Source organism: Lepisma saccharinum, chromosome 5 (assembly GCF_977018435.1).
Source record: "Lepisma saccharinum chromosome 5, izLepSacc3.1, whole genome shotgun sequence".
Lineage (NCBI taxonomy): Eukaryota > Metazoa > Arthropoda > Insecta > Zygentoma > Lepismatidae > Lepisma > Lepisma saccharinum.
In genome coordinates this window covers 88159118-88184646 of record NC_139233.1, presented here as the reverse complement: position 1 = coordinate 88184646, position 25529 = coordinate 88159118, and the positions used below count along the sequence as shown (strand labels likewise).

At 36.8% G+C, this 25529-nt stretch overlaps 1 protein-coding gene across 1 annotated transcript in view; it reads left to right on the top strand.

Annotated features, from left to right (window-relative positions):
• Positions 1-24651, top strand: part of LOC145988131 (cilia- and flagella-associated protein 337-like) — a 53418-nt gene extending 28767 nt beyond the window's left edge. Inside the window, exons 5-7 of the mRNA XM_083122962.1 lie at positions 11222-11410; positions 20842-21033; positions 23270-24651. Of these exons, the coding sequence (XP_082979088.1) occupies positions 11222-11410; positions 20842-21033; positions 23270-24313 (1425 nt within the window). The 3' untranslated portion in view covers positions 24314-24651. The remainder of the gene's footprint in view (positions 1-11221; positions 11411-20841; positions 21034-23269) is intronic.
• Positions 24652-25529: the final 878 nt, after the last annotated feature.

Below are 25529 nucleotides of genomic sequence, written 5' to 3'. Positions count from 1 at the left end.
TTCTCTTATTATCGACGATACGTATATGATGAATTGATGAAAGATATATACAGAGCATTCCCTGACATTCGCTACGAGACTCGGCGGCAAGCTGCCTGGCATCAGCGCTTGTCTTTCCCGGTGAACGGGTCAGCGACAGTCGCTAGAGTCGGCTATTAAAATTACAGTTTTCATATTGTGTACTAACCTTCACTACAGAAGGTGTTAAAAATGATGTCCCTCTGCTGCAACACATTCCTGGCATTGGCATTGGCATTTACATTTACACGTGCAAGTTCGTCTACTGTAATTCTCCCGATTTTTCGTACAATACTCTCTTTTAACTCACGGATGGTGTGCGGAATGTCTTTGTATACTTTATTTCCATATTTTTCTTTCCACTTTTATTCAGAACTGACCCTCTTACTCTAAACTTTTTTACGAGGTTTAATATAGTGGTCCTATGTGGAACGGGAACACCAGGAAATTTCGTTGCAAAACGTCGTCGCACTTCTCCACAATTCCTCTTTACGAAGTAACACTCGACAAGATAAATCCTTTGTTGTAATGTAAACTTTTGTGGTGCCATATTAAGCCACAATCTTCAACACGCGGACACGACACAACACAACTTCCGAGGGAGGATTATACTGGCGTCAGTCTGCAACGTCAACAGAAAGGGGAAGAGAGCGAAGGCAGGGAGAGCGAGAAAAAACAAACTGTAGCGGACCCGTTCACCGGGAAAGACAAGCGCTGATGCCGGACTGCTTGCCGCCGAGTCTCGTAGCGAATGTCAGGGAATGATCTGTAGAAGGTTAGATAAAAAAATTCTATGCTTAATAAAAAATATCAGTTAGGTTCAGCAGTGTGTTTTTGAATATTTTGTGTGTGTGTGTGTGTGTGGGTGTGTATATGGGTGGGTGTGGGTGTGTATGTGGGTGGGTGTGGGTGTGTATGTGGGTGGGTGTGGTCAAGGTCAAAGTCAAGATCATCTCAAGGTCAAGGTCAAAATAATCGAAAAAATAATCGAAAAATAATCGGAAAAATAATCGAAAAATAATCGAAAAAATAATCGAAAAAAATAATCGAAAAAATAATCGAAAAAATAATCGAAAAAATAATCGAAAAAATAGTGAAGATCAAGGTCAAGGTCATTGTGTGTGTGTGTGTGTGTGTGTTAATACGTTTGGCGTAGTTTTAGGTGTGGGCAAAAAATATCAAGAGGGGCATATTTTTGACAGGTTTATGGACAACAATCTCACAGAAGTGCCTTTTATAAGTGTAGGCAAATCAATCTGAGGGGGGTCATACTTTCTCAGGAAATTCCCGAGGGCATTTTTACAAAAATCTTGGATTAGACGGGGTTCCACACTTGAGCAAAAAGCTCATATAGGCATGTTGAGCTTGTTTTAAGTGTAGCCAAATCTGCATGAGGGGGATTCATACTTTCCGGCACTGGTTTTATCATCAATTACACTACTTACATAGTGGTTCGGATCCCACTTTAAACTGTAGGTCCAGTCCCGATTAGCCTTACTGTGCATAAAGTAGACTTCAAACACAAACTCAATCAATCAAACTCAATCAAATATGGGGATTAGTGACGATATGATGAAATTGATGAATGGACACTCACAAATCCATGTCCAGGCCAGGATTCGAATGCGGGACGCCTGGCGTCGTAGCGTGATGTGCTAACCACTCTGCCACTGGGGCCGGAATCTATTTTCGAAGCGTGGGTAATATTTAAGAGCTTATTGTGTTCGTTCATTTTTTCTGGTCACTCCAACATTCGTCCTTATCGATGAAAGTAAACAAGAGGGATATAATATGGTCTTAAAAATAGCAAAGTTATCAGATGCCTGTTACGTGCCGAGAGAAACGACCTTCTTTGCTCGTTTTCTTTTTATATTTGTTTTAGAGCTAATGACAAAAGAGAGAAAAGAAACGAAAAAATGAACAACCTATTTTCATTCATGAAGGAAATAAATCGCCAGCTCAGAACCTGATTTCTTGAAAGCTCAAAAAAGGACACGAAATATTTCTTCCGAGGCCGAATAACCACGGAAAGAAACGCTGTGCTAATTCCTTGATGAATCATGGTTAACATTGCTCTTCTGACAGCTGTGCAGCTCTTCCTTATCTTGCATAGGGTTTCGGCATTGAAGCTGGAGTGTTTCCAATTCAATATCGGTTTTTGTTTGTTCCTTCCAATCTAACTGAGAGGAGGGAGACCTTTTTTTTAAGTTCGCCAGTGTACCATCTGTATGTCGTTAAGTCTTGTATTATGGAAAGGGTATGGTTCAGTGTAGAGTTAGATTGTTTTGTAAAATGATCATTTTAAAATTACGGCCACGCATTTAAATATAAAAAAAAGTTCAGGAAAGTATAGTCTAAATAATTTCTTTTCCCAGTCGATTCCAGGACATTTATGCATCCTGAAGAAACTATTCGCAACACCGGGACAAATGATACCATTCCAAGATTGTCCCTGAAAATCCGGGACGTATAGCGTCCCTAGGTATGATCTGGCTATCAGAATCCACTCTGGCACCACGTGAAAGGTCACACATTTATTAAATTAAGTCTATCTACGAACTTCTAACTTTTCTACATAAAATGAACAGAAAATGCTTTTGAAAAAGCTAATCGCAGTTTCTCTTTAAAAAAGAAATACAATGTTGGAATTTGTCTTTTCTTCCTTGCTACAAAATTGAAAATAACATCATCGGTGTTATTTTAATATTCGTATGTATGTACACTTAACAGTGCAGGGTCCATTAGCCGAGGATCTCCCGTTGAATTGCGAGGGCATTATTTCAACCTCCTTAATGTTAAACACATCCTCTCGGGTGTTGAAGATGAAATTTGCAGTGTAGCCAAGCCAAGATCACCAACAATTTGGACATATTTGAGTACAAGAGCTTGTCACAATTTTCTATTGCCTACAATGCAGACCCTGGACATGTCTTTTCAATTACTGTTTGCCACATGTTTTATTCAGATTTGAAAATGTAAAAAATATCAACCTGGCCATCCAACATTTTGACACACTGTTCCAATGAATGAGGAATAGGCATTTCATAGTGGAATAAGTTGTTGCAATGTTTCAATGTCTTGACTGTGTTCAGAGAAACTTGGGTTCATTTCTACTACAAAATGGTCTAAAAACGGACAACAGTAAAGTTTCTACTATTCATGTATACGATTTCACAAGTCACCCTAGTGAGTATTGATACTTTTCTGTCCATTTTGTGTCAAACAACTTGAGAACGTTAGAGAACTTCCCTAGCTATCTTGCACTGCATTTTTTACAACCACATTATTTCAAGAAGATTGATTGATTTATTTGCATTATTTAATTCGCGTTTTGTGCCACTTTTGGCTAATTTCGGAAGATCGGGATGACTGATGATATGATGAAATTGATGAATGGTTACCACCTACAAACGCCCATGCCCATTCCAGGTTTAGAACCCGGGACCCACGATGTGCTAACCAGGGGGAGCTAGCTGCTCCTTTGAGAAGACTAGAGGTAAATAAATTATAACTGATTTGACAGTCTCAGTATCGTGGAAATTCCACATAAATGGGCAATAGCTAGGCTTAAAATATGTGCTGAACAATGTACAAAAATTGCTTTTGAACACTTCTCTGAAATTATCTATCTATCTCACCCCTTAATTCTACCACCCATTACATCAACACCATCATATTCTTCATCAACTATTTTTTTTTCTAAATCCATACCCACTCAACCCAGAGAGAGTAGAAGTACTAATAGCTGAAGCTAACCCAGATGCAGTTACAATCTTCAATAGGGACAAGTTTCCCATTCCGATCTACAGTTTGAAAAATGCTTTATCGACTTTCGGGATTATCAAACAGTTGGGAAATTTCAAATTATTAAGAAATTTGAACCGGAGAAATACTTAAATCTTGAATCGTAACAATCCATATATGAAATAAAAAAAATTGCGCTATAAGTTCACAAGCAGCTGCTTCGGGCAGAAATTACATGTGGCATTATAGAATTTGTGAAATGTCAGGAATTTTATGAGAATTTTCCAGATAAATTCCGAAACTATCAGGAAATTGCAGACATTTGCATAGTTGGACCCGTTTAACCCCCCCTTAAATACGCCCATGTTGGCATGCCTTTGCCTCGAAATTGATTGCTGCTGTGTGGAACAATTAACAAACAACAGGGAAAGAGATTAAGGTGGAGAAATAAAGAAGTGAGAGACAGAGAGAGTAAAAGGGATAGAAGAAAATGACAAAAAAATGTGAGAGACAGATATAGGAGGAGAACGTAGGGGAAAAAATAAGGATAGAAAATGTAATTTCTTATTTTACGATTACTTTCTGCATATACAGACTAATTAATGACAGTGAGGATGAGTGATAATGATAAAATTGATGAAAAAGTACTGGCAAATGAACATCCATACGTAGATTACTCGAACTGTGTATCATTGGTGGAGAGATACCACAGAGGTGATTGAGAGGAGAGGACTGAGAAGAAAGAGAAAGAGAGAGAGAGAGAGAGAGAGAGGAAGAGGGAGAAAGAAAGTGAGAGATAGAGGGGAAAGGGGAGTGTGTATTTGTGTGTGTGTGAGAGAGAAGACATTAAAAGATGACCAACAGATAGAGATAATAGTAAAAAAGTAAATTAGACGGAAACTAGTAGGGAAAACAAAGATAAAGAAACGATCATATAACGAAGAAGATAATTCGGAAGTAACGTTGTTTAAATAATGAACATTGTTTTAAAAGTGCATAATGTTTTTTTTATCTTGTGAATTAGTGACATGTGTGTTAATATGGTACAAAAACGTATACGCTTAACGTTATATAAAACAAATTTGAAATCACCAATGTTTACGAGAAAGCGAGAGTTGTGTTCGAGACATGGCTGATTTTAAGAATTAATATTAAAGTTATCTCTTTATGTACAACATTTATTTACACTTCTACCCTTCGCCGTTTATACATATTTTTATTACAAATCCAATATCAACTGCTCTTGGTTGCTTTTTGCCCCAAAACACAGAGAATTGCACTTCTCAGGACTTCACTCTACGAGCGCACTATTTACCATAGCGCTAACCCGCCCTTGCTGTTTATCACGCAGAGGTTCGTATACATATGGCGCTCACTCTCTGTACATCTCTATGCATCCATAAAACTGCCTCAATCCATCGGGGCTTCTATCGGAGCATCTGAGAACCGGCAACTTCCTGCGATATGAGAATATGAGAGCTAGTGATGGGTCGTTCGTGAACGAGTCGTTCAAAAGTAACGACTCTCTCTTGTGAGCGGTGAACGACTCGTTCACCAGAATTGAACGACACGTTCAAAGAGTCGTATGTGTGCCACGACTCCTCCGCCCGCCAAGCAACTATTATTCCATTATTCCCTCTCCTTTCCACGAATTTTGCGAGGAAGGCGCATGCGCAAGTGTATACTCGCCTGGCGGCCGGAATTTTTGAAAGAAAGCAAGTCGATTCTGCGGGCAGCAAATGGGGACTGGAGAAGAGAGGGAGGGGGGGTCCTCTCTGTTCCTTTTCCCTACCCCTAGTTGAGTAAAGCTGGCTGAAACGTGCCGTGTACGATGAGAGGGGAAGGAGCATGCTCGCGAGTCGACTCTTTCCTTCGTTCAAAGAGTCGTGGCACACTTTAGCGACTCTTTGAACGAAGGAAAGAGTCGACTCGCGAGCTCGCGACTCGCGAGTGTTGTTTGCTGAGAGAGAGAGCGCGCAACCTCAGCCCATGACGGGCAGCGAAGAACAGCCAACAAATTTGTCCTGTAGTTTCAAGTTCGGCCAAACCATTAGCGCTAAAATTACAAGAAATTAAATGTTAGTAAAAAATATTAGGGGAGTCTTGTAAAGATTTTGGGAAGGTGTTAGGCACAGACCTCTTGATTACAATATTCCGATTAGCCTATTTTGAGTTGTTATTGTTTAAGTCCACTTTATGTGCAGATAGGATAGTCGGGACTGGACCTACAGTTTAAAGTGGGATCCGAACCTCCACTTTGTATTGAACACGGTACCCCTTGATTACCGGCGACGTTATAACTACGCCATCGGGGAGACCCGATTAGCCTATTGGAGCATAAAAGTGGACTTATAACAATTTTTGCCAAGCAAACCATTTTAATACACGACAGCGTTAACCACTATGCTATTAAAGTGAATCAGAAAAGGGAGGCAGTAATTTATAATTTGCAACACAAAATACTTAGTGTGGAAAGCGATTGTTACTTTTAATTATTTTCTAAAGCGCCGGCCTCCATGGTGGAGTGGTTAGTACACCTCATTACTCATCCTGATCTTCGCGATTACCCAAAAAAAGTGACAGAAAGGCGAAGTAAAATAAACCAAATCAATCAACCAATCATTATTTTCTAAAGCAAGATCAAAGACAATAAACACCTTTTGTTTTCTGTTACTCCAAATCCAAAAATGACGTAATACAAGCAGCAAGCACAAGTTCAAATGATAAACCTTTAGTGAAAATAACAAACATGTATTAAAACAAAAATTATAACTTACAATTTTTTATATTCAGTTAAGAATTACCTAATAGAACAAACCACATGATAATGAATTAATTATAGGTGGACTCGTGAAATGAAGGTCTTTTTATATTTGAATACTACATTATGTTCTGTTTTTCTGATTTTTTAATATAGAACCTGAGAGACAAACACACGCTCGCACACGCAGTTATACATAATTTCTTATAATCCGATCTATAATAGATATTCAATTTGTTATAACATTAATTTAATATATTTTGTGTAATACAAGGAACAAATTTGAAATTATGCGGGGAACGGTGGGGATTTCCCCTCTAACGATCATATCATGCAATTTCCCTCTCTTTCTCTCTGTATGCATGTGTACATACATATACTTATATATTATACACGTGAGATTAGAAGATTAAAATTTAAATCACATTGAAATGATAACGTTATTAGAGACGAATCACAAATTTACACCAATAGAAACACAGCATTATATACAAAATAAAAGTAAAACACAAATGAAAAGCAAAGATAAATATGAAAATTCAGTGCGCAAAATCATTGCAAAACAAAAATGCAATCAATAAAATTAATATTGACAAAACTAACTCAAGTATTCTATAATGTATGCCGGCGTGGTTAGCACATCAAGGGCTTCGAGAAATATAGTTTAAGGGATGTAAGGGATGATCCTTCCACGTAGTACACCCAATTGTCAACCTCAGTTCCACATAGTACACCCTGGACTGCATTTTGCAGACTAACGAGGCTCTGGCGTCTATACCTACGGCCAGTATAATTTTCGTAGGAATGTTTGTGTGTGTTGTCCTGTGTTTTGTCCTTATGTGTGCAGAGTGCATTTACAGCCTCAGCTTTTAACCGGTCAGATTATTTTAATATTTTAGTTACTACAGGACATTACAGTTATGTTATTTTAGTTCTGGTAAGGGGCTGGATCCCGTATAAAGTGAAGGGTGCAAAATAGCCTAAGTGACGCACACAAAATTTTAAATTCATATTCAATCATAGCCTTTAGTATAAAACAGAGATGTGATGGGGAGGGCCGGCTCCCGTGGCGGAGTGGTTAGCAGATCGCGGCACGAGGGCAGGGAATCCTGAGGCCGATATTCGGTGGAAACACATAGCGGCTCGGGATACCACTTTTGCCCAGGCTTTGCTCTTCTGCCACTTTGGCTAATCGCGAACATGAAAATCAGTGATGATATAATGAAATTGATGAAGTGACACTCAATTCCGAGATTCCTCTTAGCGCACTGTTCTAACCACTCCTCCACAGAGGCGACTGAAATTGTTGGAAGTGAATCAGTTTCACAAGTAGCAGGACATTACAAAATCGCAATGAAAACAGGGCCAACCCTTCCAAAGTTGGTGAGATGATGAGAGACACTCTGTGTAAAATGTACTGTCCGAGAATCTCGTCTCATTGGAGTAACGATACCGATTTATGCTTTGAAATCGATAAGCGAACAAGACCTGACAGGTGTTTTTAACTTGAAATCAAATCACAAACAAGATATGCATTCTCATTCACGAGTTGAAACGATGTGCCAAGTCATCTTGTCTCACCACGATACTCGATCGAGTTGCTCTTCCGCTTCGTGCACATGTAAACCTTTTAATTTGCACGTTCAATTTTATTTATCCAAGAAAACAAATCTGTTAACATGAGAATGAACAGAAGAAATAAGCTACTAGTTATTTTCCCATTAAGGAACAAACAAATTTTAAAATGCTATAATTTCTTATAAATTAGCATGCAGTAATTATATTTTATAATTTATTAATTCAGTTTTAATATTTTAACTGCCTAACACGCTTTGTTGTATTTTATGCATCTTTTATACCTAATTACTTAGTATTGACAGCGAGGATGAATGAATTTTACGTATAGATAAGCTAATCGGGACTGGATCTACAGTTTAAAGTGGGATCCACCAGGTATCGTTACAAGGCAACGACGGAGGATGGATGGTGATTAGAGTAATTGACAAGAGGTTAAATACAGATTACCACTCATCTCTGGGCTGGGGTTCGAACCCGGAACTTTCGGTGTCAATAGGCTTACTTTGAGGAGGGCGACACCACTTATCTGTCACTCCAAGATTATTTCAAGCTGGCCAACATAGAAACCAAGAAACAAAGAACATGCACCATGGAGTATGTTTTATTTATGTTATTCAGCCATCCTTTCATTCCTTGTTAAATCCTGGTAAGGAAATCGCTTTCTGTCTCGGATTCGATCCTCGGTGGAGGCACCTTGCCCAGTGATTTAGACCCCCAGTTTAAAATGTAGCTTCAATCCCGAGCATAAAGTGAACTTTAAACATTGTCTGACAAAATCGTTTTCATATGACGTGAAATATTTCATTAACATTAACGTGTAAATATTTTACTAATGAAAACAGCATTAAAGAATAAATATAGAAGTTTAATCATAAATCTCATCGTACATGATACTGCAAAAAAGCTTTTATTGAATGACTGCAGAATTAGGAACAACTACGTAAGATGTACATGGGTCATGTTCACGAGTGATATAAACAGCTGTTGGCCATCTGCGGTGAGCCTACGTGTTAAGGTGTTTTACTAGTAGAAAGCAACATTAAAAAAAATACATACGTATAATTTGGCCCGCTTTATAGAAATTCGATCATACATTATGATATTGGCAGAAACTTATATTGAATGACTGTAGAACAACAAAAACATGGATATGGGATGGACATGGATAATGTTCAAGAGCGATATATATTTCTTAAACACAGCTGTTAGCCATCCGCGGAGAGCGAGCGGGTGGATCCTACTTTAAACTGTAGATCCAGTCTGCTGGCGAGACTGCCGCCGCCGCGCCTTGTGTAAGAGAGCTCGCGACTCGCGAGCGAACGATGAGTGAGGAGAAGAGTCGCTAAGGCGAGAGAGTCGATAAGGTGCTTAATGACTCTTCGTGCCGACTCGCGAGTCGTGAACGATGAGGGAGGAGAAGAGTCGCTAAGGTGCTTAATGACTCTTCGTGCCGACTCGCGAGTCGTGAACGAATGATGGGGAAAGAGTCGTGGGACTGTGCTGTGACTCTTCGTGCTGTTTCAAGAGTCGTGAACGAGCGATGCTCGTGGAAATGCAAGCATGTGTCGCAGCGCAGATCTGAAGTGCATTTTGTTGCGATATTAAAACCAGTGATCGAATGCAAAAAAGGAAGAATATGTAAATGCACGTTATTACTAATAAAAGGTTGATATAATTATATAGCATTTCTGTGCATGCTATCGTACTGCATAATTTGCATTATCCGCAGCATAACTGAAACAAGATACAAATATAGAAAATCTCACTCATGAGGCAGAGTAATGAAAACAAGTATGTGCAATAAATTTTGTTTGTGTGTGTGTGTTTACTGTTTACACATATATGTATATCCACACACATACAGAATCGTATTTGTATTTTTCTTATTTTATGCCGCTTTTCTTCAAATTTTAAGTAATCGCGACGATGAGGATGATGCGTGATGATATAGATGAAGGGACACTCGTAAAGAATATCCTTGCCCAGACCGGGACTAGATCCCGGGAACGTCTGTGGCAAGATCAAATGTCGATTACTTCAGAATCTTGGCCATCTAGTCGGCTACACGCACACACACATACACAAAAATGCAATACAATTTATTAATCTTGAAGGACGTACGTTGTGTTCGTTTACTTAAATACAATCATCTTCTTCAACACCTCCTACCCCCTTCCCCCTCTTCAGGCATGTGTTTCGAGAAAAAGAAGCTTGGCGACTCTTTTGAACGACTCATTTGAACGACTCTTCTCGGTGAGCGAGCGCTCATGAGTCGACTCGCACAAATGAACGGCTTGAACCCATCACTAATGAGAGCCCGTAACAAGTAGGAACCGGTATTTATACCTCCGACAAACGGCCCGCCCACCAACCACCGGGGCAAGGCCCTATTGTTACCTTTCAAACAGGGAAGCCGTTGAGGGAGCCCAACCATTGGCTTCCCAGGTTACTGGGCAAAAAAGAACATAGGCCAGAGCATTTACAAAGAAATAAATTCGTACATATATACTTTCCAATTTCCAGCTGTGTGTGTAAAAACCACACAGCATAAGATAACATTTTAAGAAATTGTAGTACATTAGGAACAAATATATAGGCGTCAAGCCACGAGAGAAACAACATCTAGATATGTAAATCACACAATTATGGTTTTCAATGTAATCCCACTGCAAATAATAAATGAATACTATTTTTTATTGGTTAAAGTTAGAATATATTCAAAACTTTTATGTTCATAAAAATTAGTGCTTATCGATTGCATGTGTCATGTATTATTGCACATATCGAGTTCTTATAGGATCCTATAAACTTTTGTCCTACTGAATTATTATTGTTTATTTTTATATTCATATTAAAAATACATACATACATTATATATTTACACACACACACACACACACAACCACAAACATATATTCTGACATTGCAACCTACAAAAGTATTCCGATTATGAAAGCAATTGCTTATAAAGATATTAATAAAAATGCTTAAAACTATAATATCAGTGAAAATACTTAGTGTTAGCATTTCTTGTCACCCATTCTCACATTATGGAAATAATGTCTACTGCGTGTACATTCAAATTATAAGTCGTTAAAGTTTGACTATTATTTCTTCTAGGAACTGGAAAGACATTCGGATTTTGTGACAGTTACTACGGACAAAAAAGTGCACAATGATGCCGTGCTGCAGCTTATGTATAACGCTAAGAACAATACAATAGTTTCCTGTAGCCGGGATCCAACAGCCACGATAATTGTCCGCCATGTTGCTAAGAAGAGAACACCTTATATATTTAAAATGGCACGGGTAAGTATGCCGTGATAACTATTCAAATACGCACCTAATATATGAATATAGGCAATTGTGTAAGTGTACTTCTGTTTGGCAAGATTTGTTTAATGGATCATATTCAGGGAACATTTTTCCCCACAATTCATTGCGCCATATTTCGGGCTAACAGATCAGATCCTGCGTTGAAAACCGGAAGTTCCTGGAACTTTAACGACCCTGGCCCTAACAGGTGGTTCTATGTATTGTTACCACATGTAACATTTCCTTACCATCTTGAGTTCTGAGTTTTGTCCACATTTATGGACAGTTAGGCTTATCGGGATGAGACCTACAGTTTAAAGTGCATTCCGAATCGCTATGTGCCTCCACCGGGTATCAAACCCGGGACACCTTGATTACAAGGCGTCGACGTTATTTCTGTAGTTATACCGTGGCCAAAAAATAATGGAATCGAAATAATTAATACTTAATGCTTATAGGTTACTATTTTCTGTCCATTAATAATAATAAAAGGAATGATTGATTGATTTGCTTTATTTCACTCCGCTTTTTGTGCCACTTTTGGCTAATTTGCAAAGATGGGGATGAGTGATGATATGATGAAATTAATGAATGTATAACCACCCTGCCTGAAGCTATCAAACACATTTCGGGTTATACAAATAAAAAAAGTACAGTTGAAGTAAGATATATGTAATAGCTCGCTTTCATACAGCATACACTTACATTTCTGCAAACGCACAAGCAACACCTCGAAGCAACCTTGCACGTAGCTGGCTTCGTACCGAACTATTTCCTTCACTTGACACTGGTACAAACCAGCGTTACCAACCTCTCAGCTGCGAAAAGTGCTGATTGAACAGTGAAATTATGCCAAAACGGTACTCAATGGTGCTAGAACATTTATTATTAAAGAACAAATAAAAAACTGCCACTCTTACTGTACACGAAATCTTGACTTGTTCACACTGGTTCAAAATTGTTTCGTTTCCAGGCAAGTGGTACTTTGTACAGGGATGCGCACCAAAGAGTGTTAGAGGTACTCATGTTTAGAAATTCTTCCAAATATATTTACTAGGGATGGGACCGATTAATCGGTACTCTATCGGTATCGGCCGATATAGGCATATCGGTGTATCCGTTTGTCGGTAAAATTACCGATTATTTTACCGATCCAATATATCGATAAATATCTTATAATTTAGTGCAAAATTCTGCCATTTTGTTGTAATTTTTATGGATAATGTCCATGCCCTACTTTCTCAAAAAGTAAATGTCTAAATATTAAACTTTTTTTGCGTTGCAATCAGCTCGAAACACACATTTATTACGGAGATCAATGAAAATTTCAGGGTCTTCAAGGACCATTTCTAATTTTATATCGGATCGGTAGAATATCGGTTATCGGTATCGGTAAATTTTATATCGGTACTGTATCGGTATCGGCCAAAATTTCATATCGGCCCATCCCTAATATTTACAAACACAAATAAAAAGAATCAGAAAAAAAGAAGCACAGATACACTTAAACTCATGCTAAAAAATACACATGAAAAATTAAAATCGCACACACACAAACAATATTAGCTAAACGTTTTTTTTGCAACTGGCAACGGCACAGAACGGTTTCCGAAGTGGCAAGATGCGAACCGAACCGAACACCAGCAGAAGACAAATTGATTTGCTAACATTCGACTTGAAACAATGTCACAAGGAAAGTCGGCACATTAGCTTTATTTGCGAATCCACCCTTGCGTCGGTGCTGAGAAAGGACAAACCAGAGGGTGGGCCTCCTCCACCTCCACCCTCTTCTACGATTTTACGACAGGAAGATGCGGAAGAGATGAAAGACATTGATGAGTGGTGGGATCTGGACCGGTTTACTCTATTTTGTTGGAAACATGTCCACTTCTGAGATGTGGAGGTACTTTTCTTTTTTACTTCTTCTTCAGAGTTCTTTCCTTTGAATTAAACTTCCACCGCTCAGACTCAGAGCGGTTGTTGATTATGCTAGATTTGGCTGTTATGCCAAACACAGGGTGCTAGGTGCCAATGACGGTTAAATTATGCTAGGTTTAGCACCATTATGCTAGGGTTGGCATCGCTGGTACAAACGAAACAGGTAACCTCTCGCGCATGCGCGATACACAAAATCCTGTACGACAGGAAATGGTCATACATCCCTCTCCTTCAATGAAAAATTTCACGAAGGGAGTAAGTGAAATTTTACACTTTTGACATCTTTCATGAATAGTTATTACATGTATAAGTTCTAAATGTTTCACACTTAGGTAATTCAAAATAAAATTAAATTTCCATGATACACAAAAAATAACTCAAATTTTTGTTTCTTAATTTTTAAAGATGATTGATTAATTCATCAAAAGAATTCAAGTCTTGTATCAACCCAAAAATAAATCATGATTATCATTATAACAAATATCTGTGTTTACAAACAAAATATCAAAATATGTAGAATACATATCTGCATACAACATATTTATCTATACTTTCATTTGAATAAATGCTTGTATAACTCTGCGTTTAACTTTTCTAATTGTTTTAAATAATAATCTCTCTTCTCACTTGAACATTTCCATACTCTCAAGTTATCACTATGATGATTATCACTAATATTACCAGTTTTTAAGTCTATTAACTTGAAGATATTAGTTGCTTTGTTGCAAACTACTAAATGTGGACCTTCATAAATTTCACAATATTTTTTGATACGATTCCCTAGAAGATTACTAAGGTAGCGAGTTTTGATAAATACTAAATCTAAAACTTTAATCTCAGCTCTATTCTCTTGCCTTACATTATATCTTTCATTCCTTTTCTTTTTTATCTCTAAGTCCTTAACAGAAGTCATATATAATTTATTTTTCCATTGTGGAACTTCATTGAGGGGTACTTGAAAGTGATTCAGAGTACATGATTCCAGATTTCTATTAAGTTGTAATTCAGATGGAGCATACCCTAAACAAGTATGTATGCTATCATTGAGTAAACTCACAATTATATCAATATACTTGGGCCAATCTTGATGTTTTTCTTTACAAAATACACGCATTAGTCTGTTTAGTTCACAATGACTGCGTTCAACCAAATTAGAATTTGGATGGTACATAGGAGTGTATGTTAACTTAATACCTAGGTTAGTGTAAGTATTTACATATTTCTTAGGATGAAACACTGCAGCATTATCGCTTACTAACTTATGTGGAATACCAAAGTGTCTTATATATCCTTCTAAGAGGACTTTCACAATGCTATCAGCTGTACTAGATCTCATTGGATAGGCAAATAAATACCTTGTATTAGCATTATGCAATGTTAACAAAAACCTTTCTCCTTTTGAGCTTCTAACCAAAGGACCTTGAATATCTAAAAATAAAACAGTTTCACCTCTGTTATAATGTAACTGAAAAGTTCCTTTAGGCGGATGCCTGTTTGGTTTTGTTATCATACAAATTTCACAGTCTTTAACATAACTCAAAATATCTTTTCTCATACGAGGCCAGTAATAAATTTTCCTCATTCTTCTAAGAACTTTATCACCACCAAAGTGGCCCATGTCATCATGATAATTTCTTAATAATACAGAAATCAAAGATTGAGGTATACATATCTTCCATGAATTTTCAAAATGAAAATCTCTCATTAACAAAACTCCATTACATATTTTATAATATTTATTCCAATTTCTACATTGTCTTGGCAAATTCATATTCAAACCTTCAGAATTGTTTAAATAATTAATGATAGGTTGAAACACTTCATCATTACATTGTTCTTGCACCAGTATTTCTACTGGTATATCCAAAATTTCATTTCTCAAGACCATATTATTGTTAACATGAACCAAAACAGGTTCAGATCCTTCAAAATGTCTTGATAATAGATCTGCGAGATCATTATCAGAACCTCTACAATATTCCACTGTAAATTGGTATTTCTGAAGCTGGAGAGATCATCGCAACAAACGAGGGTTCCAATTCTTTGAGTGATTTAACCAAATAAGACATTTGTGGTCACATACTATTGTGAATTCTCTTCCTAGAAGATATTGGCTACATTTTTCTATACAGAATAATAGACTTAGACACTCTAGTTCTGTTATGGTGTAATGCCTCTCATGATTTCTTAATGTACGACTCATGTAACTTATTACCCTTTTTTCACCATCAACAATTTGAAATAAATAACCTCCAACGCCAAGTAAGGAGGCGTCTCCTTGGACATAAAATCTTTGATGAATATCTGGATGGAAAAGTTTAACATCATTTGAAATTGCTTCTTTCAGTAAATCAAAACTTCTTTGTTCTTTCTCTGTTCACACCCACTTCTTGCCTTTTCTTAATAATTCATACAAGGGAGTACATATAACAGCAAGATTTGGAATAAATTTCCTCATCCATGAGAAACTACCAATGATTTTTTGGAGTGTTTTTATATTTTTTGGATCTGGAAGATCAAGAATAGCTCTTACTCTTTCGGGGTTTACATGAATACCAGTTCTATCAATAATATGACCTAAGTACAGTAATCTTTCTTTACAAAAATATGTCTTTTTCAGGCGTATAGTCATACCAGATTCTTGCAATTTGCAAAGTACTTCTCTTAAATGCTTAAGATGAGCTTCAAATGTACTGCTACGAACACATAAATCGTCAACATATATTATTACATTATCAGAGAGTGAATCTCCAAGCACTCTACTCATTGCCATGGTGAAAGCCTGCACACCATTGCAAGTACCAAACACAAGTGTTTTATATTGATATTGTTTCCCCTCAAAAGAGAATGCAGTATATTTTCTTGATTTTTCAGAGAGTAATACCTGATGGAATCCAGCTGACATATCAATCAGAGTAACATAAGGTTTATCCATAAATCCTTGAACTGCATCTTCAATATTTATAGGTCTAATCTGGCTAATCTAATGATGCTTATTAATATTACGAAAATCTGTACATATGCGTATACTTTTATCTGCCTTAAGTACTACCACAAGAGGATTAAGATATGGGGAATCACACTGTTCAATAATATTCCATTCCAATAACTTATTGATATAATCACGTACAGCTTGTCTGTAGTGATATGGTATAGGATAAGGTTTCGTAACAAGAGGTTCATCTGTATTAAGTTCTATGTCATGGATGTATTTATTACAATGACCTGGTTTATCATCAAATAAACTTTGAAATTCTACTAGTAAATCAAATAATTTCTCCTTTTCATTGTCAGTTAAAATCTCTGCTTGCAAAGTCTTATTCCTTAAATCACTAATACTAGCAACTGTTTCACTCATTTCAGATTTTGTCATTATTCTGAGGCAATCATTTTCTAAATTATTTTCAGATTCAACATAAGTGCATGAAATTGGAATTAACTTAACTAAATGTGAACTTTCTTCTGAATTAAACATCATAGCATTATCTCTGAAGTCAATCTGAGCTTCTATACTATATAAAAAGTCTAAACCTAACAACACATCAACTGATAAATCTCTTACAACAACAAACTGGATTAGAAAATCAATGTTATCCATTTCAAGATTTACACAGAATTTACCTAACACCTTTTGCTTTCTTTTACCAGTATAATCAAGTAAAATTATGTCTCCTACAAGATCAAGTTTAGGACTCTTTACTTCAGACGTTATTTCTCTCCATCTTTTCTCTGACATAAGCGAAATTTCACATCCAGTATCCAATAAACATCTATTCTTTACTCCATTAATGTTCGCAAAAAGAAATGTAGTACCTTTTATCTTATTTCTTAAATTCACAGGTAACACCATATTACTTGAGTTATACTGTGCTTCATTTTCCAATATATCCTCGTAAAAATCAATATCTATCGTACATACAGTTTTCAATTGAGCTTCACTCATCTTCGGTTTAGATATTACATTACAAACCTCCTTTACATGAGTTTCAATGTCAGAATTAATTACAGACACAACACCATTGTCTTCATCTATGCTACTATGTGTCGTCGTAACAGTAGACTCGCATCTTAGTTTAAAGGTTGTGATTGCATGAACAAAGGTGCATTTGCTCTAGGCGAAGAATCTACATTTACTGTTTCTGTGTCTTCAGAACAAGATCTCAGTCCACTAATTTGAGAATTTCCTAATACAGACTCTCTCATAAATCTACTATGACTATTACTACTAACTTGAATATTGTTATACGGTACTGTATTTGTACTACTATTTCGATAACTAGTTCCACTTGCAATTCTCTCATTACTATCATGTCTAATAATGTCATCATTACTAACATCGTAACTATATCTACTTCTTCTACTTATATTTGAATCATTCCCACTTCTATTAGGTAGTCTATAACTTGATTGAGGACGGTTAGGTCTTTGAACCCATGACCTTTGTCTTACATTCCCATTTCGGTTAGACATGTTTTGATCTCTATCAACATTGCCACTATTTTCATTCACATAATTTCTTTGAAAAGAGTTTGTTATAGGTAGTTTATTCCTAACTGTATCACCTTGTACAATTTTCACTTGTCTTACACTTACAAATCTACCATCTCTTTTTGTTTCTTGTTCATACCATGTATATAATGCTTCATATCTAGCTACAAGCTCAGCTGCTACATTCAAACTTATGTATGGCTGATTTAAAATAGCTTCGTTTACTTTTACAGGTAACTGTTGAGCTACTAGAATTATCTTTTGTTGATCACTCATATCAGGCTGTATTGTGTTTAACAGATTAATCTGAGACCAAAAGTAACTCAAAAGAGACTGTTTTAACTCTTTAGAATACCTTTTACACTAAATATTAGCCAAAAGAGTCGATTTCCATGAAGAACTCTCGAATACATTTAAAAACATAAGCTTAAATTCATCATAACCACACATTTGTGCTTTCTCTTGTAAGTACCAGTTTTTAGCAACTCCTTCTAATAACAATGGAATGTATCTCATGATTTCATTTCTCGACACATTCAACATTTCAAACCTATCTTCCACTTCCTGTAGGAACTGGGAAGCTAAATAATCGGTTCTTGTTGCATTAAACTTAAGAAATCTATCTACATCAGAATATTTTAATATTCCTTGCTTTAATTTTTTTTCTGACCTTCTAAGCCTTTGTTCTGAATCACTATCAGAACTATTATACTCTGTTACATTTACTTTACTTAACCTACTATCACGTTTACTTTCAGTGTTTTTGCCATATGGAAATCCTACATTTATATCAGCCTTATCTTTATTTCCTTTCACTTTTGCTTGATATTCAGAACCTGAAGAAATACTTTCAGGATTATATTCCTTTTCAACGTAATTTTGTTTTTTTTCTGTACGTAATATGTTCAGATACTTTACTCGGAAAAGATACCTTATTTTCATTCTTAGATTTCGATAAAGAACTTACATCTATTCTGGATTCTCTATCTACGTATGTGTTACAAGGAACATTCATACTAGACGAAATGTTATTTAAACTAAGTTTCAACATGCCTATTTCATTGCTCAAATATCTTAATTGATATTCCATGCCAACGCATTTCCCTTCTATTACGTCAATTTTATGTGTAATATCAGAAATTTTCTGAACACAGCCTTTTACAGTAGTATCACATTCTGTAATTTTACATTTGGTAGACTGCACACTTTGATTCAAATCTTGAAAAGTATGACCTACTTTTGTATTTAATTCGTTCAATTCTTTAGCAAGATCTTGTAAATGAACATCATAATTATCTGACCTTACTTTTAATTCTTTGGCACTATATTCATTACTCTTAACAAGATCGAACAAACTAGCAAACTTAGCCTGATCTTTATCCATTGCTTTCTTTATTTCAACAAACACAGTTTCGTTTTGCTTTACTTGATTGTCAAAAACTTCTCGTAATTTAATGTTTTGTGCATTGCAATTATCTGCAACCTCATTAATTTTACCTTCTAAATGATTACGTAATTCTAAAACTTGTTGTTTGAACACACCTGTACATTCTTTCATATTTGCTTTATCGTCGGCTATTTTATTTTCTATTCTATTTTCCAACGACACAAAATATTCTTGAAGTAATTCAACCTTTGCATTCAGGTTACATTCAATTCTCACTATTTCACTTTTTACGACATCAATTTCTTGCTTCAACGAGGTTTCAACTTTGCACACACTTGAATTAATTCTTTCTTCAACGTGTTTAGTTTGCTGGATTAACGTCTTACCTTGTTCTCGTAATTGTTCCTGCATCTCGTTGCTCTTCTCTTGTAGTTTTTCGAACATACGAGTTTCCATTTGCTTTAAAAGCTGCTCCATTTCTTTCGCCTTTCCTGACATGATTACTGCACTGCAACGTCTTCGCACACAGCTGGCGAGGAAAAAAACTGAATCGCAAAGGTCACGTGGTCGCTACACTGCAAGTCGCTCTCTATCTTAACAGTCCATACGCGCTGAGTAATGCTCGTTCGTTTCGAGTCCCTGTGACGGGTACGCCAAGCTTTGTATAACCACCCTGCCTGAAGCTATCAAACACATTTCGGGTTATACAAATAAAAAAAATACAGTTGAAGTAAGATATATATGTAATAGCTCGCTTTCATACAGCATACACTTACATTTCTGCAAACGCACAAGCAACACTTCGAAGCAACCTTGCACGTAGCTGGCTTCGTACCGAACTATTTCCTTCACTTGACACTGGTACAAACGAAACAGGTAACCTCTCGCGCATGCGCGATACACAAAATCCTGTACGACAGGAAATGGTCATAAATGTACACTCATAAACATCCATGCCCAGGCCGGGATTCAAACCCGGGACTCCTGGCTTCGTAGCGCGATGTGATAACCACAGGAATAAATGACCTACTATACGAATTCCTAGTTACACACGTCAAGGACTGTAACTGAAACTTGAGTATATTAATATAGGCAGAATGTGCTACAGGGGAGGGGAGAGAGAGAGAGAGAGAGAGAGAGGAGAGGAGAGAGAGAGAGTATGTGTGTGTGTGTGTGTGTGTGTGGGGGTGGGTGTGTGTGTGTGTGTGTGTGTGCGCGCGCGCATATATGGACAAATTACTACAGCGGACCATTCATGAACTTGGCAATCTCGGATCGCAATTAAATTAATTTTTTATTTTGGATAATTTTAGATAGTTTTAGGTTAATTACCACGATGAAGATGAATGGAGAATTAATGAAATAGTTCAAGTAACAAACCCAATCGAAGGTGTATATTTTGCCCAGGATTCGATCCTACAACCCACTGGAACTATACTAGGAATTTGTGTTACATTACGATTAAAATGTCATTTTCTATCTATACCTTTAACTTGGCTCTATTAAATCAATGTTTTCTTATTCTGTGTTGATATTTCGATTACATTGAAGCGTTTAACAACTCTTAGTATTTGCCTACATCAGTAAAAATGTCATATTGATCTTCTTTCAGGGTGTTACCTGCTTCGATATTGACTACCACCGAAAAATTTTAGTTTCTGGCAGCGGCGACTGCGTTGTCCGTGTGTGGAACTGTGTGGTGACGAAGAAGCCAGTTGCATCTTTATTTGGCCACAAAACGGCCATTGTGGATATTCGAATCCTGCAAGATTTGTTTGCAGTTTTAAGTTATTCTAAAGACGGGGTAAATATCTTAATCTAATTTCATCAAGTTCTTACCATTATTAATAAAATCCGTCCCGCAGATTTTAGTGTAGTTTAGTGTCGATTCCCAACCCCGAATCATATCATATCCTTTAATTTCGAGGTGGAGAATCGAGTGTTCTCAGTAATGATGCATTTACGAACTACACATGTCTCACACGGTGGTTAAGAAGGTCCCCACTTACCTAAACACCTCCGACTCGAAACTACCATAAGATTTTTTACTTCACTTTGCGAAGGCAGCAAAAGGAGTCTCACACGATCCTTAAAATTGCATCTTCAAAAATGGCGACTGCACAAACACGGTATATTACATCGCAAGTTTAGATGCTAATAACTGCTGAAGATTTGGGAGAATAATGTTTTCTCTTAAAGGAATAAGAGAATGACATTGGTACTGTACAAAAATGTAGCACATGTAACCCGTGGCAGTGAATGTGAATATACAACATATGTTATTTCAGGTTGATATACCACTTTACGGACACACTAGCATAAAGTTGCATTACCCGTATATTACGATAGAAGTTGCATAGTCTAATGAAACCCTTCTCGTACGGTTTTGAAATATATTACCTAAACGAACTAGTCAATTAAATTACATAAACTTCACGACATTCGAAGTGCGAAAACTGTGGTTTTTACGTTAAGTTACCATATTATATTTATATTTCATTGACACTTCTTTGCTCCTAAAATACTTATTGTGAAATTTACTTTGAAGTCCATGAAAAACTTATTACAATTCATAACTTATATATCTTTACAACACTAGCAGATTAATTTACTGCGGTGCTACAAGCAGCAGTGTCTATTTATTACAACCAGCAAACCAGAGAGTAAATACATACGTATGTGTCTGTTGAGTGTTTACTTCAAAATAGTACGTATTCGCGTAGGTTGTGAAAGTAAAACAACAGTATCACAGTAAGAAATTTAGACATACGAACTATTTATTTAAAACAATAATAATTAGTAGACTCTTCACTCAACAAATAAAATATTCGCCCCAATCATTTACATATCTGTATTGGTCGAATCTTTTTTCTTCTTTAAGCTGCCTTGAATAAACAATCGAGCATCTATTGCCTTTCTTCTTCTTTTAGTTCCTACTTCAGTTACTCCTACTACAGTGTGCTTCTCAATTCCGATTGGTAGTTCTATGGTATTAACGATAGATATAGAGACTGTTTCTAATTCTGTCGGGAACTGAATAAGATAACGCTCTCACACGATCGTTACGTTAAGTAACGAAGCTAGAAGTCGATGGCGAAGTGAGGACGTAATTAACTGCCGTGTGAGACTGGCTTTATAGTTTCGAATTGGATTATAAATTGTATAAAACGATTGATACTTGAGATACTTGGAAAGTACCGGTATTTTATCCGATAGATCTCTTAATTTCAAGCAAATTTGTAGGAACCATTTTTTTTCCTTTTTAGTACAGGACATGAGGTTCCAACGGGTTCTGAAAAACTGATTTTTAGTTGATTCGCAAGCTTAAATTTGTAAGAAATTATTATTCTGGATTTGAAAGAGAGAAGTTATAAAATATTAATTATTTTCTAGTTTTGTAGTACCAGTCTATTCTTCTACATGTACACGAAGTGTTCATAAAATTTTCTTCACATTAAAATTACAATAATGTGAACAGCATTTTGGAGTAAAACTTCATCACGTCCACATTGTTAAATTTCTCCCTTAATTTCGTATTACAATGCAATTCGATACGTTTCATTTGCATGTTACCTGGAGCATCTTCTATTGCTACACTGAAAGGCGGTGGAGAATATCTTGTGGTCTTGATATCTTGTGATGAATTCATATCTTAATTCTGAGACAGCTACTTTTAGACAAGCTGCGCTTCAGTAATTTCTGTTGTACACGAGTGACTTTTTGACGTCACAGAATCCACTAGGTTCTTATGAAAAGAGGATTGCTGTTCTCATTCGACGCTCCACAAGTATCTGCACAGTATAGCTAGAGGTCCAGCGAATTCTGTGCAAACTCGCTAGAACTAAAAGTGGCTCTTATGCACGAGGTAAAAGAGTAATAGCATGAATAAAGGTCCGAAACAAGCTTTTACATTGCCATCAGTAATAAAAGCGGTTATTTGCTTGCATTTTTCTACAGAAATCCTTATGGTCATGTCCTTGCTTTCTACCATGACCAGATTTGATTATTTCTAATTATTTTGTTCATTTGTACTTTTGCAGGAACTGAAAATTTGGGATATAGAGGACCACTGCTGCCTCCAGACGCTGCGACTGGAATTTCCACCATTTTCTCTACTGGGCAAACAGATAGAGTTTGGTACACGCTCGCTGTATGACTTGACTGCAGCTACAAATACTCTTCTGGTCATCTGTTGCGAATACCTTACCTTACTCTCTCTTAACCCAAGGGCAACTCACAAATACTTACCCTCGGAGACTAGCTCTAATGCCACCACGTGCATGTCTTCCGAGTCACTTCATTCGTTCACTGTCGCCATTCCTATATTTCACCCAGAAGAAGGAAGAGTCCAATCATACAGAAGTTCTCGCTCGGGACGGCACGAATTAGAGAAACAGTCTTGGTCTAAAAGAAAAGAAGATGTAGCACCAGAAGCTAGACAAGTATTGAAATCTCCTGAGCATAATTTACTTCAACTTCAGTCTGCGATAGACTGCGGAAGAGATGAAGATGAGCTCAGTTTGGCTTCGCTTCCACAAGGTGAAGAGAAACATCAGCTAGAGTTTTCAACTCCAGGAGACAAGCTGATCACCAAACGATTTGATCCTTCAAGATATCAACGGATGACAGACATTAACTCTCGAAGGCATCTGTTGCGTCGGAACGTACCACACATGAAAGAAATGGTGAAACATTGTGCTCCTCATCTAGGTCTTCAACTTTATGACCTTGAAGACATTAAGTTTTCACTTCCTACATCTGTGATCGACTGGATGGACAACCTTGGCATAGACGTGTCTTCTCCGGAGACTCTTGTGAAAGCAAAGTTAAGATATGGAACCCCAAGAACTCCATCTACTGCATCAGTTCGATCCAGTTATGGTTCAAACTTGACTATATCTGCTAGGAGAAAGAAAACAAACGCCAGTAGATTTGGTTCCCGAAGAAGTAGTGTGTCGTCGTTTAGCATCAAGTCAGAAAAAGAACAAAAAAGTGGTACTGGAAAATCTGCAAAGAATCTTTTATCTCCTAATTGGATCAGCAGAAAACCTTTGCCAAAAGACTTGAAACTCAATCTTCGATAACTTGCAAACCAAATATTATACATGATAAGGATACACTCACTCTATCTTTACTTCGGGTTTTCTAAATTTTCGGATATACCTAGATCTTTCATCACGGATAAAAAATCTGTTATAATTTTCAGATCTACCTAGATCTTTCATCAAAGATTAAAATACTTTTATAAGTTACAGACCTACCTATTTTTAGATCTTTCATGATGGATGAAAAGGCTTATAAGAAAGACGTTGTTTCAGGCAAGGACACACATTTTTACCTTAAATAAGGTCTTAGTGCTAAGCTCAAAGATCAAAGTAGATTCGAGTTTGAGTTTGAGTTTGAGTTGCTGTTTTAAGTCCACTTTATGCACAGTAAGGCTAATCGGGACTGGACCTACAGTTTAAAGTGGGATCCGAACCACTTGTGCCTCCACCGGGTATCGAACCCGGGACCCCTTGATTACAAGGCAATGACGCTACCACTACGCCATGGGGGAGGCCCAAAGTAGATTCGAAAATAAAACACTGAACGTAGGTGATGTGACTTTGTCAAGATTAATTTTGCGATCTTGACAACACTTGTTGTCCAATATCAATTTATTTATGATTCAAACTAAAGTAGATACAAAAATTATGAGCATTTGTAATGATTGATTGTTCCACGTATCCGTGTAAATAAGTTTCAGAACATTCTAATGTTCGCATATTGTTTTTCTGTAGTTCTAGTAGGTATTCGAGATGAGAATTAAAAGGTCAGAAAATACGTCCTTTGAACGAGGACTCGAAATGCTTACTTTTCCATACTTAACGGAGTTATTTTTTAACTCCAATTAAAAGATATAGTAACACATAGATTTATGTTGGAACTTTCGTTTCACTTTCAAACATCAAATTATGCTTCTGGGGGAGACGTATATTTCATTCGGTAATATTGATGTTGACCTCTAACGTACGTATACTACAAGGGTTGGATAAAAAGTAATGGCAACACTGCTGTCCCGTGAAAGGGGTGAGTCACAGCGCCACAAGCGTTTCGTGGCTGATAAAGGAATGTCAGACGAGGAAGTATAGTGAGTGGGAGCGATTGTATGTTATTCAGTCAAAAAGAGAAGTGCTCTGAAGCAGAGGACGAGAGTGAAAGCGTTCTAACAATATGTTTAGGCAAGAAGAACAACGTCTCTCAGGCAGACGGTCAACGCAGCCTACTTCTGCACCTTCTTGCAACACCACCTTCGTCTCG